Source organism: Pygocentrus nattereri, chromosome 8 (assembly GCF_015220715.1).
Source record: "Pygocentrus nattereri isolate fPygNat1 chromosome 8, fPygNat1.pri, whole genome shotgun sequence".
Lineage (NCBI taxonomy): Eukaryota > Metazoa > Chordata > Actinopteri > Characiformes > Serrasalmidae > Pygocentrus > Pygocentrus nattereri.
The window spans coordinates 23,208,915-23,228,991 of NC_051218.1; the positions used below are offsets into that span (position 1 = coordinate 23,208,915).

General features: G+C 44.2%; 1 protein-coding gene across 2 annotated transcripts in view; it reads left to right on the forward strand.

Moving 5' to 3' along the window:
* drp2 (dystrophin related protein 2) overlaps window positions 1–20,077 on the forward strand; it is a 165,411-nt gene that overhangs the window by 103,878 nt on the left and 41,456 nt on the right. For both annotated transcript variants that reach the window (XM_037540306.1, XM_037540307.1), the window contains exons 4-11: window positions 2,112–2,232; window positions 2,537–2,805; window positions 6,949–7,095; window positions 8,860–8,938; window positions 10,202–10,262; window positions 11,444–11,505; window positions 11,921–11,995; window positions 13,016–13,217. In XM_037540306.1, coding sequence (XP_037396203.1) covers window positions 2,112–2,232; window positions 2,537–2,805; window positions 6,949–7,095; window positions 8,860–8,938; window positions 10,202–10,262; window positions 11,444–11,505; window positions 11,921–11,995; window positions 13,016–13,217 — 1,016 coding nt within the window. The remainder of the gene's footprint in view (window positions 1–2,111; window positions 2,233–2,536; window positions 2,806–6,948; window positions 7,096–8,859; window positions 8,939–10,201; window positions 10,263–11,443; window positions 11,506–11,920; window positions 11,996–13,015; window positions 13,218–20,077) is intronic.

A 20,077-nucleotide genomic window follows, 5' to 3' on the forward strand; every position in this document is an offset into this window, starting at 1 on the left:
TGAACATAGAGTTTACAGGAAAAAAACCGAGGCCTTCAAAGAAAAGAACACGGTCCCTACAGTCAAACACGGCGGAGGTTCCCTGATGTTTTGGGGTTGCTTTGCTGCCTCTGGCACTGGACTGCTTGAATTTTGCAGCATAATGTAGGGCCCAGTGTGAGAAAGCTGGGTCTCCCTCAGAGGTCATGGGTCTTCCAGCAGGACAATGACCCAAAACACACTTCAAAAAGCACTAGAAAATGGTTTGAGAGAAAGCACTGGAGACTTCTAAAGTGGCCAGCAATGAGTCCAGACCTGAATCCCATAGAACACCTGTGGAGAGATCTCAAAATGGCAGTTTGGAGAAGGCACCCTTCAAATCTCAGGGACCTGGAGCAGTTTGCCAAAGAAGAATGGTCTAAAATTCCAGCAGGGCATTGTAAGAAACTCATTGATGGTTACCGGAAGCAGTTGTTCGCAGTTATTTTGTCTAAAGGTTGTGCTACCAATATTAGGCTGAGGGTGCCAATACTTTTGTCCGGCCCATTTTTGGAGTTTTGTGTAAAATAATAATTGATTTGACTTTTTTTCATTCTCTTTTGTGTTTTTTCATTGCAAGCAAAATAAATGAAGATATTAATACCAAAGCATTTGTGATTGCAATCATTTTCTGGAAGAAATTGAGTATTATCTGACAGAATTGCAGGGGTGTCAATACTTTTGGCCAGCACTGTATATATATATATATATATATATATATATATATATATATATATATATAGAGAACAAGAATAAGTCTTGTGCTGTGCAATTGCTTTTACTTAGCACAGGCATACACTGACACACACCCACACGTGTAATTTGTCCAGTAGTATTGTGGAAAGCTTTTTCTACCTTTGTTCCAGTTTTCACTGCTGTCAGTCTGCAGTGGATAGATGAGAGAGAGCGAGAGTGAGAGTGAGAGAGAGAAACCTCTCACTTCCATCAGACTGTCTGTGAAATCAGCCTCCCAATTAGAAAGGCCAGTGCCAGTGCCTCCCTTACGTTGCTTTCACACAATCCATGCACACTGTCTCTCATCCCCCATCAACCCCCCTCGCAAACTCCACATGAACTTACAGGCAAACATGCTGTGAAGCGCCAGCCAGTTGTAATCCACTAACACCCCCAGCCTCCCACTCATACCAAACCGTCAAGAGTTCTATCCTTTTAACAGTTTCCTAATGTCCCCTTTTCTGCTGCCATATCCATTATAATTATGCATGGTGCTCTCATTCCCAGAGCACTGCATTTCTCTGAAACTTTTCTGACAAGGCAGAAACAAAAATTGAATGGCTTTTTCTGCAGAGAAATATTTTAAGAAATATAAATTATTTATCTTAAGTTGATTTTATATGCTATGTTCTGTTCTTTTTTGTATGTCACTGCCTATTATTCGTGTGTGTGTGTGTTTCTCTGTGTGTTTGTGTGTGTGTATGTACAGATTTGTACAGTAGTGTGCAAAAATCAGAGAGCACCTTTTAATTTATTGAATTTTCAGTGTATATTTTTTCATATTTCATATTTTTTCATATATCTGCATCATGTCTCAATTTGGCTTAATGCAAGTTGGTCTTTTTAACCTTACACAAAAAGCATAAACTGTTACCTTGCAGACACAAAAGAATATTGCACATCGATCATTAATAAGTGGAATATCTCACTTTTAAGGTATGTGTCAATTTATTTTGTGTTACTATAAGCATTTTAGGGGCCACCTAAAATAATGGTGTCCATAAAGCCATGGTCTATCCCTGCGGAACCATCATGGTAAATTATCATGAAATGGAACAGCAAGTAGAAATGTGAACACTGAACTGTGCTTTGGCTTATCTCATGAGTTTAGTTGCTTGTGTTTTGTGATGAGGACAGCTGAACAGTCTACTCCAGGTCTCTGCATATTTATACACATAACTTTGTTGTGCAGTCAGTGAGTTAGTAGTGTAAGTAAGAGACTGTGTTCAGAGGGTGTGTGCCTTTGTGAGTATGTTTCTTCAAATATGCGTATGTGTTTCATCTTTTATATGTGGTATGTGTTTGCTAGAATGTGCATATGAATGTGCAATAGCTTTATCTCTGGCTTGTGTCTGCAGGCCTTCATGGAAGATGTAAAGTCCAGGGGGCCTTTCATCTACTCAGTTCTGGAGTCTGCCCAGGCCTTTTTGGCCCAGCATCCATTCCAGGAGCCTGAGGAGACGCTGCCAGATGGCAAAGGTCTGCTACCTTTTCTGAATACTCTCCCCAAGTACACACCGACCACTTAATTTCCAAATCACTTAGCCTCCTTATTAGACTAATGCAGTACAGGTGCTTCGAGTGGACATGCTTAATCAGAAACCATCACCTTTTATATAGGTCAGCAGCTGGAGCTGGGTCATCCCCAATTAGCCAAATGCAGCTGTGCATGTGACATATGGTGACATCAATAATGAAGAGTGGGTCTGTTGTTTTCACGGTTTTGGCTTTCTCCTCTCATCTCCTCTCCTGTATTCTCCAACCAATTCCTTTCCTCATGCAGAAGTATCTCCGAGGCGGAGGATGCTGAATGTGAGTCGCTCAGTGTGGAAGCAGGCCAACGTGGCCAGCGATCTGTGGGAGAAACTGACAGCGCGCTGCGTAGACCGGCACCGGCACATGGAGCGCACTTTGGAAAGGCTTTTACAGGTCCAGGCGGCTATGGAAGAGCTGGCTGGGGCTCTGGAGCAGGCTGAAGGAGTGAGAGATGCTTGGGAGCCTGTGGGAGATCTCTTCATTGACTCTCTGCAAGATCACATAGATGCCACCAAGGTAAAGCAAATGTTTCTTACATAGCCTGGATGTAGGAGTGGGCAGTATGACAAAAACCACAATACCTTTTTTTCGAAAATGACATGTTGGAATATTACATTTTTTTGAGGTTTAAAAAGTTGGATATAGAAGTCACACTTTTTCCTTTTCTGATGCTAATGCAGATGTTGAACGTTTGAGGATCAGCCAATGATTCTGGTTTTTCTGCTTTAAAAAAATACAAAGTAAAAACTTATGAGTATCTAAAAGTAGGCTATCATGCTTAAACTACTCTCTCAACAATCCCCACATGGGCACCCCATCAAAATCTCTGTTTTTAATAAAACATACAGTTAATCAGTGCTCTTCAAGTACTAACAATATGCACAATATTATCAGAAAAGCTTGTTATGACATAATTTATAGTGGTAATCCATCCATCCATCCATCCATCCATCCATCCATCCATCCATCCATCATCTTCCGCTTCTCTGGGGTTCGGGTCGCGGGGGCAGCATCCTAAGCAATGAGGCCCAGACCTCCCTTTCCCCAGCCACTTCCACTAGCTCCCTGAGGGGATTCTGAGGTGCTCCCAGGCCAGCTGGGCGATATAGTCATGCCAGCGTGTTCTGGGTCTTCCCCGGGGTCTCCTCCCGGGTGGACTTGCCTGTGACACCTCCCAAGGGTCACAGAACAACCTCAGCTGGCTCCTCTCGAAGTCGAGAAGCAGCGGCTCTACTCTGAGTCCCTCCAGGATGACTTAAAGTCCTCCACTTGAGGCAAGAGCTCATCCCCGACCCAGAGAGGGCTCTCCACCCTTTCCCGCCTGAGAACCATGGCCTCGGATTTGGAGGTACTGATCCTCATCCCGGCCACTTCACACTACCAGGGAGGATGAGGAGTGTGATTCCCCTGTAGTTGAAACACACCCTCCGGTCCCCCTTTTTAAAAATACTGCCAATCCAGTGGCACCGCCCCGATGTCCACGCAATGTTGAAAAGGCGTGTCAGCCAAGACAGCCCCACAATATCCAGAGCCTTGAGGAACTCGGGACGGATCTCATCCACCCCTGGAGCCCTGCCGCCAAGGAGCTTTTTAACTACCTTAGCGACTTTGGCCTCAGTAATGGACAAGCCTATTCCTGTGTCCCCAGACTCTGCCTCCTCACTGGAAAACGTGTCGGTGTGATTGAGAAGGTCCTCAAAGTATTCCTTCCACCACCCAATGATGTCTTCAGTCGAAGTCAGCAGCACACCATAACCACTATATACTGTGCTAGTGGCACACTGCTTTCCCCTTCTGAGTCGCCTGACGGTTTGCCAGAATCTTTTCGGAGCCGACTTAAAGTCACTTTCCAAGGCCTCACCAAACTCTTCCCACACCCGGGTTTTTGCCTTGGCAACGACTGAAGCCGCAGATCGCTTGGCCTGTCGAAACCTGCCTGCTGCCTCTGGTGTCCTACAGGCCAACCATGCCCGGTAGGACTCCTTCTTCAGCTTGACGGCATCTCTCACCTGGGGTGTCCACCACCGGGTTCGAGCATTACCGCCCCAACAGGCACCAACTACCTTGTGCCTACAGCTACAGTCAGTCGCTTCAACAATGGAGGAGCGGAACATGGTCCATTCTGAGTCAATGTCTCTCACCTCCCCTGATATCTGGTCAAAGTTCTAACGGAGGTGTGAGTTGAAGATCAATCTGACAGGTTCTTCTGCCAGACGTTCCCAGCAAACCCTCACTATATGTTTCGGTTTGACCGGCATCTTCCCCCACCACCTGATCCAACTCACCACCAGGTGGTGATCATTTGACAGCTCAGCTCCTCTCTTTACCCGAGTGTCCAAAACACATGGCCACAAGTCCGATGGCATGACTACAAAGTCAATCATTGAACTGCGGCCTAGGGTGTCCTGGTTCCATGTGCACTTATGGACATCCTTGTGTTCAAACATGGTGTTCATTATGGACAAACTGTGGTTTGCACAGATGTCCAAAAACTGAACACCACTTGGGTTCAGATCAGAGAGGCCATTCCTCCCAATCGGACCCCTCCAGGTCTCACTGTCGTTGCCCACGTGAGTCCCCCCATTGAAGTCCCCCAGCAGGACAATAGAGTCTCCAGGAGGAGCACTTTCAAGCACCCTTCCCAAGGACTTTAGGAAGGCTGGGTACTCTGAACTGCTGTTCGGTGCATAAGCACAGTCAGGACACGTTCCCCAACCCGAAGGTGTAGGGAAGCTACCCTCTCGTCCACCGGAGAAAACCCCAACATACAGGCGCCGAGTCGAGGGGCTATGAGAAAGCCCACACCTGCCCGCTGCCTCTGACCATGGGTAACTCCAGAAAAGAATACAGTCCAGCCCCTCTCAAGGAGATTGGACCCAGAGCCCAAGCTGTGTGTTAAGGTGAGCCCGGCTATATCTAGCCGGTATCTCTCAACCTCGCGCACCAACTCAGGCTCCTTCCCCGTCAGTGAGGTAACATTCCAAGTTCCAAAAGCCAGTTTCAGCAACCGAGGATCAGAAGGCCCACGCTTTCGGACACTGCCCGATCTTCAATGCACCAAACCCCTCCTACTGCCCCTGCCATCGGTGGTGGGTCGATGGGAGGGGGGACTGATGTAGCTCCTTCGGGCTGGGCCCAGCCGGGTGCCATGAGTGAATGCCCGGGCACCAGATGCTCGCTGGCGAGCCCCTCCCCCAGGCCTTGCTCCAGGGTGGGGCCCCGGTAACCCTGATCCGGGCAGGGTACACAAGTCCTGCTTTCTTGCTTTCATAGCGGTGATTATGGATCACACATTGTCTGGCCTGTCACCTAGGACCAGTTTGCCATGGGAGACCCTACCAGGAGCTTTTGCTCCAGACAACATAGATCCTAGGATCATTCAAGCACACAAACCCCTCCACCACAATAAGGTGGTGATCCATGGAGAGGTTATAGTGGTAATGTGATTATATAATCATATGACCAACTCATATGTGGAAGAGGCTGTATGACATGCAGCTGCCTAATAGAAGAAATGATCTGGATGCACTCTGGATTGATGGATGGACTTTGGATGAAAAAAATATTTGTTGTGCATGAAGAACAGAGTATATTTCTGATGTGAAGAGCATGAGTGAGAGTAGTTAAGCAGGTTGCAGTGCTTGCTGGTTTTCATTTGTTCAGCATAGCTGGCTGCCCACTCTCTGGGATGCATTTACCTGTTTTGCCTCTAATAGTTCTCCATTAGAGCCTGAGTAAAAGCTCAGCCAGCACAGCTCATGTAAAGTCATGGCAGAGCAGTGGGTTGTCCCCCGTCTATGCTAATCTGATCAGTGATGGGCTCCCGGGTGTTGCAGCTGGCTAAGAGGGTTGCCTTCTATCTCTGAGATCCCAATTCAAACCTTAATGATGCCGCAGCCGTTTATGGCCAGAGGTGCAAAAGAGCACAACTGGCCCCGCTGCTATCTGGCTAGGAAGGCTAGTTCCCCGGTTCTATTGATCTACAGTAGTTACTGGCCAGTCTTGAGTGCATTCACCTGCCCTGCAATGTTGCTTAAACAGATTCAGTGGCCAGCTTTATGTATTTTGGAGCTGTGTGAGAAGACTGTGAGTGAGAAGAGAACTAACACTGAGAAGATAAATGGGTAAGAGAATAAAATCTGATCGGTTCTCAGTAAAAAGTTGGTTGGATGCTCTACGGCCACTCATTAAAATTGATGTTTGTGGCCTTGTTACAAGTGGGAGATGCTTGAAATGTAACTGCTTTAAAGTGGGGACTGTTTTCCCATGTATTTTTTCATTCATTGGCTTTTGTGTTCCATTCCCCTGTTATGACTAGGAGTGGTAATTTAGTGGAGCAGTGTCCACATTTACTCTGCCATCAGGGCTAGCATGCATTTCAGGGGCCTGCCTGGGTGGCTGTGTCAGCGGCCCTGTCTAAACAAAGTCGTGGACCTCATGTTCCTGTCACGAGGAGGCAGTCCATTAAGCACTGAGTGTGAGGGTTTGCTGCACAGACTTCCAGCGCAATATTATCTTGATTTGCCCTGGACGTTCATTAAGAGCAGTGTGAGCTTGCTGACACATCAGACCTCCAGCTGTTCAAGTGTACACTGAGGCTGACCAGAGTGCTCCCTCTTCTTTTCCCCCTTTCTCTCTCCCCTTCTACTGTTTCTGCAGCTGTTTAAGGAAGAGCTGACCCAAGTCAAGGAGGGTATGAAGCATATCAATGATCTGGCCCACCAGCTGGCCATCTCTGATGTGCACTTGTCCATGGAGAATGCCCGTGCCCTGGAGCATCTCAACAGCAGGTGGAAGCTGCTGCAGGTAGACTGGAACCACCTGTAACCTTGCCTCAGCCTTTACGAGTTATTTAGATTGAGGCATTATGCATGAACTGCACTAAGCAGGGCAGCAAGGATTGCATTACTATTTTGAATATATTGAACTTCAAATATCAGTCACCTGACTTAAAGAAAAAAGTTGCATTGTCCTTGCTGGTAGTGATCTGCTAACTGTCTGCTTCTGCTCATAAAATCATCAGAGGTAAGGTATAAGTGAAAAAGCCCACTGTCACAGTATGCTTTAACTTAGGATTCTTGATGCATGTTGGAGCTTGCCCATGAGGTAAAGGTGAGTGTCAGGATAAGAAGAAGGCAGTAACACAACAACAAATTTGAAATTACTTTTTTTTTGTCCACTGTGCTGCTAGTAAAGTTCCCACCAGTCCAAACAGAGGTTTAGATTTGCTCAGCCCCAAGGCATGGGCCATACAATCTATGAGATGATTTAAGACTGGTCACAGAGTGCACCTGTCTGTGGGGGTAAAAAAACCTGTGGATTGGTGTAAAACAAAGAGCCAGAGCTAACCTGTAAATAATATAAGAATGCAACAGATAAAGACTGTGTGTTCAGTCTTGTTTTTTTTAAAGTGGTAGACATGGACATGAAGAAAATGCATGCATAGTGAAGGAGAAGGTATGTGTGATCATGTATGCTGGTGTTTTGTGTAAAATTTCTTCTGTAAATTTCTTCCTTTTGGTGTGTGAATACTGTGATAAATGTTAAATTATACTCATTTGAATGGAACAATCTGTTCCTCCTGTTTGGGACCCACTCACATAGATGTAGTGAATTTTAAAGTCTAATTCTCTAATATTTTTCCTCTTAAATTATTTATCACCTCAGCTTTGGGTGAGTCTGCTCAAGCAGTTCAACTCAGCTACACTGAATACAAACATGCTCACACACAAGCACTCACACACAGACAGCATTTCTGACTAGCTGGCAAATGCCCTCAGTCTTGCATGGATATTTCCATTAATTACCCATTTCCCATGGTGCACAACTGTGAGTGTATATTTAGGTTGAATATAACTGTCAGTTAGGCCAAGTGGTCTCAATGTTTACATTGACTAGCAGAGACATGTAGTGTCCATGATGCTACATTAACTTCCCATTATGTTCAAGCAGGACTGGGTGTCCTTGAAATTACTAAAATGAGTCACAAAGGGAGAATGAAAGAAAGAGTGCACTCTGGGCCTTTGTGTCCACATGAATGAATTTGCTGGCTGTTGTTTATGTCTATGTTTTGACATCCCTCGATGATGATTTACATGGCAAATCCAATACCTTGTAAATAAACTGGGATTAGTTAGGCTAAATCCCCCAGTGACAGTCGAGTGGAGAGATAGAGAAGGCCAGGATTGATTGCAGTGAACTTTTTGTGGACTAAATTGCTGCCTCCTGCTCACGCCTAGCTCTCTCTTCCCCTGTTCTGTCCCCTGTGTAATACACAGCCTTCCTGGCACATTTATTTCAACACAGCTATTGTCTTTATTTGAGTCTTTTTCTGGCTCTTTCAAAGGACTGAGGGAAGGGGCCAGGGGACAGGAGACTTGCTACATCTGTAGCTACACCTAATTGTGGGAGAGGACAGACTATGTGTATGTGTTTTTCTGTGTGTGTGCATGTTTCTGTGTGCTGTGTGAGGAGAGTTAAGGGCAAGAATGAGGAACTGTCTCTTGTGATTAACCCCCGGGTCTCTCTCTGTCTCTATCTCCCTCTTTCCTCCTCTGTCTTTCCTCTCAGGGTTCAATTGAAGAGCGCTTGAAGCAGCTGCAGGATGCCCACAGAGACTTTGGCCCTGGATCACAGCACTTTCTCTCTAGTAAGAGAGCTACCTCACTTGAGTCTGCACTGGGCTCCCTGCTGCTTGAGGGTTGGGGCAGTATTGGGACAGAGATGGGAGATAGGGCTAGTATGGAGACATGAGCTACTAACTGCAAATGAGTGGCTGAAAAATAAAACATGTTTGAGTCAGCATTGTGGGCTGCCTCTGTTCCCTGTCACTCCAGAGCTCCAGATCTGTGCTGAGGGAATCCCACAGTGCATGCAAAGTGATCCCCTCTGTGCCGGCAGAGCTAGCTGAGAAAGTGGATCACGCTAAACTCCTAGGCTGCTGCTAGAGCCATGAGCCATGACTCTCTGGGAGCTGATGACAATTTGTGGATGGCTGTTTCAGGGATATCTGCTAATACAGGCTGAAGCAACTCAATAATTTAGAACTAAGTAATTTAAAACTGCACTAAGCAGCACTTTTTACACTGCAGAATCCTAGAAATGAGTAATGTCCTTGCATAAAACAATGTTAAAAGTATTACTGTGGGTTTTAATAATGTATCCTGTTATATTCATAAACAAGGTTTTTTTTTTCCAATTTTATATCATAGGTTACTCTTTGAGTCATCAGTCTCTGTCATAGCACACATGAAGACATTCACCAGTGCTTATGAGCCTTAACCTTTTTTTTCATATGCTGTGTAAAATGATTTAAAAAATGGGTCATATTTTATTCAAAACTGTTATGTATTTTCTCCAAATTTAGAAACGAGTCCTAGAATTGTAAGTGTTTTCTGCTGTCTTCTTCCAATTCTATCAAGACCCACGTCCTTTTTGAACTTCTGGTCACACAGTTGAGAACACTCAGAACAGAATGCTAATCGTTTGTCAGCAGCTATGAAGATGTCTTACTTGCTGCTGTGTCGATTAGCAACAGCAGTGAGAGGGACTCGGTCTCAGTGTAAACACAAAATTATGCTCTATGAATTATTTACAGTGAATGGCACACCTGAAATTTGAACCTGAATCCCAGCTCCATATTGACAGTTCTTTTACAGGAGTGTTCAGTGCCCTTTAAAAGACTGAATTCTCTCTCTAGAAAAAAAATTTTCCTCAGGTATTCTAAACACCTCTCATGTACTATTGTATTTTGTTGTCTCTTTGCATGACAACAGTGTGCCTGGAAGAACTTGACCTATACCATTTGAGATTTTGCAAATAGCTTTTCATGCATGATGTGTTTTTGTGGTTGATAACTGCTCTTTTTCCCTCTCTCTCTCACCCCTCTCCCTCTCCTTTTCTCTGTATCTAGGTTCTGTGCAGATACCTTGGGAGCGTGCTATATCCCCCAACAAAGTGCCATACTATATCAAGTAAGTTCAGCTGTGAGCCATCTGCAGTCAGTGTGCATTGGCAGTCCACAAGACAAACCAGAAGTGAAGGATGTCAGTTTATCTAGCAGAGAGAGAGGAGAGAAAATTCCTGAAAACGCAATTACTGTTCCCTGGTGCAGAAGATTATTGTGCTTTGATACAAACATTTCGACCATGGCAAGTCATTGTCAGACAGTCTGCTATGTTTCACAACCCATTTCTGTTTCCATAGATGTCAGTCAGTCAGCCTTGAATAGGGACATTAATGGCAGTCTTTTAGGGGAAAGAATTGGGCTTGGTCCCTCTGCTTTGTTTGGCTTATCGATATTTCTCATTGGCCATTGTTTTCTGAATTGGACCCCATCAGTGCATCTCTACACTGCCTCTGACTGTGGTATTTGATGCCTTGCATGTCTTGTGCATGGTTTTTATGGGCCACATAAGTGGGCCACGGGAGGGAAGTACAAATGGACATTGTTTGTCGCCAGCCGATCAATGTAAGCTCTTCTCAGATAATTATGAGCGAGTGAATGGCCCTGCAGCTCCTGGCAAACTGCCCACTCTGGGCCGCCTTTCTTTTTTCTCGTTATTCATTCATTTGATATCTCTCTCTCGCCATCCTTCTTTGCTGTAGTAAGTGCAGTGATACAGGAGAAGAGAGGGTTTGTCCATGCCATGCTTAATGCTGGAAAGAGTGAAGTGACCAAACTGTGCAGTGACTGCAGCTACTGGACATTTATTTCGTTGCTGTCCATAAAAAAGAATCTCCAGATTTCTGCATAATTTGAGCTGAACAGCTGTCCTATACATTGTGTGAAAATTGAATGACAAATGGACCAACAGAAATGCTCCATACTAACAATTTGCAAAGGAGGACCTAAGATACATGCTGTGTTTGGTCTTTGTTAAAACTTCATTGGCACAGACCAATTAAAGCATTGCAGGATGTAGGCACTTAACCGGCTCTGGACTTTCTTTTTCCAGCTGCAGCTTTTGTGTTTTTACGCTGTCCTTGCTTTTTCTCTGCCTTTCTCTTTCTTTCTCTCTCTCCTACCTCTACCTTCCTTTATTCTATGCACATTTAGTTAATTGTACTGTGCTCATTCCTTCTTATTCTTTCTCTTTCCCTCTCTTTTATTCTCTTGCTCCCTTCCTTCCAATCACTCTGTCACTCTGTCTAGCCACCAGGCTCAGACAACCTGCTGGGATCATCCAAAGATGACAGAATTATATCAAGCACTGGGTAAGACAATTATATTCACTGTGTTTTCTCATCTTTATGTACCACCTACACTGATGCACCCCCACATACACACAGGTCACCCACACACACACACTTCAGCACCTTTTTCTTCATTGTAGCCTCTTCCCCACTGAGACACCACTCTCATTAGCAACCATATGATTGCTTTGCCTGCTCTAATTAATAGTGATTAAAGGGCATTTTCTTTGTGTGTTAATTTGAACTGACGCGGCCCCCCTCCAAACACTGATGTGACCAGAGTTGCTTTGCCACAAGCATGCGCCCGCCTGCATGACTCATTCCTTGCTGAAGGGAGGGGTCTTGTCAAATGGGTGTAAATACTTCTCCTCCAAATTATTTTTCTAACTATTATTATTTTACTTTGTTTTCTACTCATGCTTTTACTCTCTTGTAGCGGACCTGAACAACATCAAGTTCTCCGCATACCGGACAGCCATGAAGCTTCGGCGAGTGCAGAAAGCTCTGAGATGTATGTGCACTTCCTGTCTTTCTCTTCATAATCACTCCACCATGCCCTATCTTTCACATGCAACTGACGAATGTGCTTTTCCACTCTAATAGTGCATCAGTCATCAATTATTTGCGGACAGGACCCAGCCTGCTCTGTTAGTTTCATTAGGGCCCAGCGATTTTCATGCAGGCTAATCAAGCCTAATAATTGGTGCGATTATTACAGGGAGGTAATTAAACAGTCTTGATGAGGAATTGGATGAACTAGTGATCTTCCAGAGTCAGGTTTGGCAGGTAGTAGTTTATCTGCTGCTGCCCAGGCTCACTCTCTTGGGTATGCGGCAGTTCAACTGCTCCTGACCCTTCTGCCCCTGGATAGGTGCTATCCAGTAGCACACACTTGTGCAGAGCAGAGGTATCTCTTTCAGTGCCATCTACATCTCCTCCCTCCACCCCCTTCAACAGTTAAATAAATAATTCTGCATAGGTACAAGCTCAATGCACTACTGAGGCAGCCTTTGCTTTCCTTTATCTCTTCTTTCCCTTCCCTCTCTCTTCCTCTCTACCCTGCTCTCTCTCACTGGGGCACTCACTGTCTCATTTTCAATTTCTCCTGCTCTCTTTCCTTTACCTCACTTTATTTCTTTCTCTGCTGGTCTGCTAGTCCATGTCATTAGGAGAATTAATTACCAGGCTGGCATAGTCACTCTGCAGTTTGCTGTGCTAGCTAGCTGTGATGGAAGAAGGCAGCACAGAAAGAACATCCACAAAGGCCTGTTAGTGTCTCTACAACCACCCCTGAAAGCACTCCAGCCACTCTCCCACTATATGTCATCTCATTATCTAATTATCCAATTAGGTATGACATCATTGGACAGCTTTAAATCTGTAGCCTGTGTGGAATGGCCTGGGAAAATTACTTTGGAAGAGGCAAATTTAATTAGCTTGCACTCCATGCACGTAATCCACACCCTGAAGTTTTAAAATGTGCAACAGGCCAGTAAGCATTATGTTTGTGTGTGTGTGTTTATGTCTGTAGTGGATCTGCTGAAGCTGACGAGTGTGATCGAGGTGTTCAGAGAACAGGAACTGCAGCATGGCGAATATGTGATGGATGTGGTGGAGGTGATCCATGCCCTCACTGCCCTGTATGAAAGACTAGAAGAAGAGCGATCTGTACTCATCAACATCCCCCTCTGTGTGGACATGTGCCTCAACTGGTTACTCAATGTCTATGACAGGTACTGCAATATTAACACAATACCTCTGATGTGCTCTTGCTTAACATTCTTTGACCTCATGAACTCATACACTTGCTTACTCTCATTTATCATTCAATCACACCCACTTCACCTTTGGTTGCCTGTCAAGGTTAAGGCTCCTGCCCCCACTGCTCTGATTGGTGGCTTGAATTAAGGCACTCTTTTATACTAGGGCTGTGTGTTCTCTGTGCGCCTATGAAGTGAATCATGACAAAGGCAAAGGGAAATCAAGACAGGCAGGCAGCCAATCAAAGCACATGGGATGGAGTTAAAAGCCCCCTGCTTGATCCCTCTGCCAAAGCTCTTGATTGAGAATGTTAGGCAATGAACATAAAAAGGCGAAACAACATTATCGTTTTTTTAATTTATTTTTTTCTATCCATCATAAATTTGTTTAGTGGCTCTTAACTACCTGCTGCTAATGGCTGGAAATCACCACTTTTACCCTGCACATAAATTGCAGTAATTGCCTATTTTGTTTTGCGATAAACACAGTGAGTGAATGAGAATGAGCTGGGTGCATGGGAATGATAATCACCAGTTCCCAGTCAAGCAAGCAGGCAAAATGTTTGCTTTTGAGAAATGACTCTAACAGGGGGATTTGTTCTTATATTGGGCAAAAGATTGGTAGAATATTTCTGGAGCTTGAGCAAAAATTCTGAATTTGTTCACTATTGTTCTATTGTTGGGGTAACTCTTCCTCGAGCACAGCATCCCCTCCCTCCAATCTGTTTCAGGCATATCCACTTTCCCTAAGCCTTGGTACATATTGTACTTTTTAGGCTTTAAACTATATCCAGCGCATGAGCGATTCAGGTATAAGGATTCATCTCATTCTGCATCAGGCTCTTTCACCCTTAGCTCTTCCAGCTGACTGCACCTATTCACCAACTAGGCTATAAAGAGTTTTGGTAATGCCTTGGGCTCAGTCACTTACTCACTGTACTGTTATTGCCCTCTCTCTATGCTATAGTCTTCCCACCCTCTCCCCTGCCTCATGAGCCAAGTCACCTTAGTCAAGGTACAGTGGCCTCATCAAGGCCATGAAGCCCATTCTCTATAGCACTGTATTCAGTTATTATTTTGACTTTTGTGAGCTTGGTTGCAGTGTTGGGCCCTGTTTCTGTCTCCCTTTTTTTCACATGCACTCCAAGGACACCTAGTTTAAGACCTTGAAGACTTTCATTCAAGATTCAGATTTTTTTACCTGTCCCTTAAACCATTATGCTTATGTTTTGCTACATAGTGTTAAACGAATGCTTACAGTACTTAGCTGAGTCCAGTTGGACTGAACACTGTGAAAGTAATTTAACTAGTAACAAATGATTTTGCAATGTGTCCCCTCATTTTTAACACCACATACACTCATGGTCCACTTTTTTTTAGAAACTCCTACCTTGTGTTTCCACTCAATATCCACTTTATGAGGTTCACCTACCTTACAGGTTCGGTATGTATGCTGCCTGTCAAAAGTTTTGAAGTGCAGGTTTTGTCTTTGTAATTATTTGACAATTTTTGCCAAAACTTTGTTAAAAGAACTCGAGAATCTGTTGACAAGCCCAGGGTTTCCAATAACAAGCCCTGGGTTACCCCAGATCTGAAGGCCCTTCTGGAAGAAAAGAAGAGGGCAACAGGCAGCCTGTAGGAAACCTGCAATGGGCAAATGACCTCAATTTCTTCTTCAACAGATTTGATCTGGTAGCTGACCCTCCCTCAGCCCAGCTTACACCCCTGCTTTCAGCTCCCAGCATTCAGCCCTGTGCTCTTCTACCCCTAACCAGAGAACAAGTGAGGAGGGAACTAAGGAAGATGAAGGTGAAGAAGGCAGCAGGTTCAGACAACATCAGAGACAACATCAGTCCTGGGATCCTGAGGCACTGCGCAGACCAACTGTGTGGGATAGTAAAGGACATTTTCAACCTAAGCCTGAAACAGGAGAGAGTGCCAGTACTCTGGTAGACATCGTGTGTAGTACCTATCCCAAAAACTGCACACCCCCAGTGATCTGAATGGCTACAGACCAGTGGCACTAACCTTGCATCTGATGAAGGCTCTGGAAAGACTTGTTCTTGCCCATCTTCGTCCACTGATGGGACCAGCTATGTATCCTCTGCAATTTGCCTACCAGCTAGGCGCTGGAGTGGAGAATGCAATAACTTACTTACTACCTTGCTCATCTTGAAAAGGCAGGAAGCATTGTTAGAATCATGTTCTTTGATCTATCAAATGCTTTCAACACTAGGGAGCAAGATGGAGAGAGCAGGGGTAGATCACCATCTCATCACATGGACTATGGACTACCTCACAAACAGACCGCAGTATGTGCGACTTAAGGACTGTGTATCAGAAACACTACTCTGCAGCAGAGGGGCCCCACAGGGAACAGTCCTGGCCCCATTCCTCTTCACCCTCTACACTGCAGACTTCACCCACAACACCTCAACCTGTCACCTCCAGAAATTTTCTGATGACTCTGCCATTGTTGGCTACATCTCAGACAATGATGAAAGGGAATACAGAGAAGTTACAAGGAACTTTGTGGACTGGTGCCAGCAGAACTGCCTCCAGATCAACACGGCTAGAACCAAAGAGTTGGTGGTGGATTTCCGCAGGACTAAGTTCCCATCACCCACTTCAGTGAACATCCAGGGAAGTGACATTGAGATTGTCAAGACCTACAAGTACCTGGGTGTTCATCTAAACAACAAACTGGACTGGTCTGACAACACACACACCCTGTATAAGAAAGGCCAGAGCAGACTCCACCTGCTGAGGAGGCTCCAGTCCTTTGGAATGCAAGGTGGACTTCTCTACTCTTTTTATGACTCTGTGGTGGCATCAGCCATCTTCTATGGCATTGTCTGCTGGGGAGGTGGCATTAAATTACTGCAATTTCCCCCTGGGATCAATAAAGGAATCTGAATTGAAGCAGCAGACAGGAAGAAGCTAGACAAGCTTATCAGGAAGGCTAATTCTGTCCTGGGCTGTGCGCTGGACCCAAGGGGGGAGGTGGCGGAGAGGAGGATGTTGGTCAAACTTGCATCCATAATGGACAACCCCTCTCACCCACTACAGGAGGCAGTTGCAGTACTCGGCAGCTCCTTCAGTGACAGGCTTCTCCACCTGCGATGCAGAAAAGATAGATACCACAGCTCCTTTTTCCCCCATTGCTGTTTGGCTCTACAATCAAAATCTCCCCAAGCAGAGACTCAGATACTCTCCATCATAAAAACACTATGGATTCACTCATCACTCTATCATAGTGCACTCTATCATGAACACACCACATTGACCTATATTTTATCCTACCTCTAATTAATGTGCAATATCTGCTGCTGACAGAATGGTACAAGTGCAATACATACGCAAGTTCTGTGCAATATCTATAGTTATTACTGTGCAATATCTACAATTTCTGTGCAATATCCAGTCATTACCTGCTCAGAAATGTGCAATATCCATAAACTGCATGTGTAAACTGTAAATTTGTATAGTTTCTTAATTCTATTTTTATTTTTTTTATATTTTTCTGCTAACAGATGCCTTGTTTATGTATTTATTTCTATAGTATATCTTATATTTAGTATTTTGTATGATGTACATCTTTGTCTACTTACTGCTCTTTATCTGCTTACTATGTATTCTTCTGTAACAATGAAAATTTTCCCCAGTGTGATAATAAAATTCTACCTATTGACCTACTGGTGGTTTTAACACCTGAAGGGTTTGAATGCTGATGAGTACTCATAACAAGGAGCTAATGTGTAGGGTATGCCATTATTTCCAAGGTAGCACTGTTACAAAGATTGTAAAAATGTTTACATTTTTCTATAAAACCATTAAATAAAAATCTGTTAATGTGTTATCAGTATTTACTAATTTTAGTTACTGACAGTAAAAAGGAACTCATTTGTATTAAAAAAAAAAATTGAAAAGCTAGTTGGTCCCACACTTCTCACTCGCAGTGTTAGAATGTAGGTACAGATTGTTGTAACACTCATTGTGTTAAACATACTCTACCCCATTCATCAATGGCTCGTTTCTGGCAGGACTGTTGTTGACCAGACGTTATTTGTTTTGTGGGTGATTCCCAACACAGCAGTGTCGCTGACAGAGCAGTGGCATAACAGTTGGGGTCATGCTGATGTTAGTATCTGGTAAAGTGGTGTTCCTGAGTTTGTACTAAGGATGTGAATGATTAACCATTAACTGACAAAAACAATGAATCAATTAATGAACAACTGATGCAAGACAGTTTGCATGCAACTATATATTGTAGGGATGTGCAGAGATACTGAAGTGATTAGTTAACTGTTAAGGGTGTCATTACATTTCATTGTGGCTAACAAGTCAATGAAATTTGATGTTATTGCTCATATTTAGCACAACTGTTTCACTAATTAAGCTAACTACTATTAACTTAATCCAGAAACAATGAAAATACACTGCTCAAAAAAATAAAAGGAACACTTAAACAACACAATATAACTCCAAGTAAATCAAACTACTGTGAAATCAAACTGTCCACTTAGGAAGCAACACTGATTGACAATCAATTTCACATGCTATTGTGCTAATGGAATAGACAACAGGTGGAAATCATTGGCAATTAGCAAGGCACACTCAATAAAGGAGTGGTTCTGCAGGTGGGGACCACAGACCACTTCTCAGTACCTATGCTTTCTGGCTGATGTTTAGGTCACTTTTGAATGTTGGTGGTGCTTTCACACTCGTGGTAGCATGAGACGGACTCTACAACCCACACAAGTGGCTCAGGTAGTGCAGCTCATCCAGGATGGCACATCAATGCGAGCTGTGGCAAGAAGGTTTGCTGTGTCTGTCAGCGTAGTGTCCAGACGCTGGAGGCGCTACCAGGAGACGGGCCAGTACACCAGGAAACGTGGAGGAGGCCGTAGGAGGGCAACAACCCAGCAGCAGGATCGCTACCTCTACCTTTGTGCAAGGAGGAACAGGAGGAACACTGCCAGAGCCCTGCAAAATGACCTCCAGCAGGCCACAAATGTGCATGTGTCTGCACAAACAGTTAGAAACCGACTCCATGAGGATGGTATGAGGGCCCGACGTCCACAGATGCGGGGTTGTGCTCACAGCCCTACACCGTGCAGGACGCTTGGCATTTGCCAGAGAACACCAGGATTGGCAAATTCGCCACTGGCGTCCTGTGCTCTTCACAGATGAAAGCAGGTTCACACTGAGCACATGTAACAGACGTGACATAGACTGGAGACACCGTGGAGAGCAATCTGCTGCCTGCAACATCCTTCAGCATGACCGGTTTGGCAGTGGGTCAGTAATGGTGTGGGGTGGCATTTCTTTGGAGGGCCGCACAGCCCTCCATGTGCTCGCCAGAGGTAGCCTGACTGCCATTAGGTACCGAGATGAGATCCTCAGACCCCTTGTGAGACCATATGCTGGTGCAGTTGGCCCTGGGTTCCTCCTAATGCAGGACAATGCTAGACCTCATGTGGTTGGAGTGTGTCAGCAGTTCCTGCAAGATGAAGGCATTGACGCTATGGACTGGCCCGCCTGTTCCCCAGACCTCAATCCGATTGAGCACATCTGGGACATCATGTCTCGCTCCATCCACCAATGCCACGTTGCACTACAGACTGTCCAGGAGTTGGCGGATGCTTTAGTCCAGGTCTGGGAGGAGATCCCTCAGGAGACCATCTGCCACCTCATCAGGAGCATGCCCAGGCGTTGTAGGGAGGTCATACAGGCACATGGAGGCCACACACAATGCTGAGCCTCATTTCGACTTGTTTTAAGGACATTACATCAAAGTTGGTATCAGCCTGTAGTATGTTTTTCCACTTTCATGTTGTGTGTGACTCCAAATCCAGGCCTCCATTGGTTAATAAATTTGATTTCCATTGATGATTTTTGTGTGATTTTGTTTTCAGCACATTCAACTTTGTGCAGAACAAAGTATTCAGTGAGAATATTTCATTAATTCAGATCTAGGATGTGTTATTTGAGTGTTCCCTTTATTTTTTTGAGCAGTGTATATTTCTTTGACAAATAACATGTTGACACATTGTCTAAGAAATTTCTTGTGTAGAAGATAGAAAGTCCTCATTAGCACCAGTGTCAAACCTTTCATTCATTGGGAAGCAGACTCCATTACTCAGTCCTACATTATTCTTGGCCAAAATCCTTTTTTAACCATTGTTTTTCCTTCCCTGTGGTTAATCGGATATCTGTTCTGAACTCTTGTGAATACTCAAAATAAAAAAGTTAAAAATTATGCTCATCTGTGTGTGGGATTTATAGCTTATCTGAGTTCTTCATGCTGATGATCAGGACATTATGCTGTGCATTCAAACACATGGGCTATAACCTGTAACAGTATACCTTATACCCACAGACACCCCCTTAGGTGTCTCTCTCTACCTAACACAGGTTTGTACAAAACAATTATACTACTATGCAGTTTAAATTTAAATGACACTCTCTGCACATTCAGTTGCTGATTTGTAAGTACATATCAAAACTATTAAATATAGACTTGGACTGACTCAGAAACATAACTGAACACAATATCATTGGCGAAGATAGTGCTGACTTAAGATAGTACATACATTAAAATGTATTTCAGAATATATTGCCGTATTAGCCATATATATTGTGCAATACATGTATTTTAAAATGCATGGGAAAATATTAATCATAAAAGTGTACCATTCAAAAATAAATACATTTGAAAATGTATGAACAAGTTCATTATCTTATCCTAACTCCAGATCAGAAAACAGTAAAAATATATTTATCCATCCATCCATTCATCCATCCATCCATCCATTCTCTACTGCTTATCC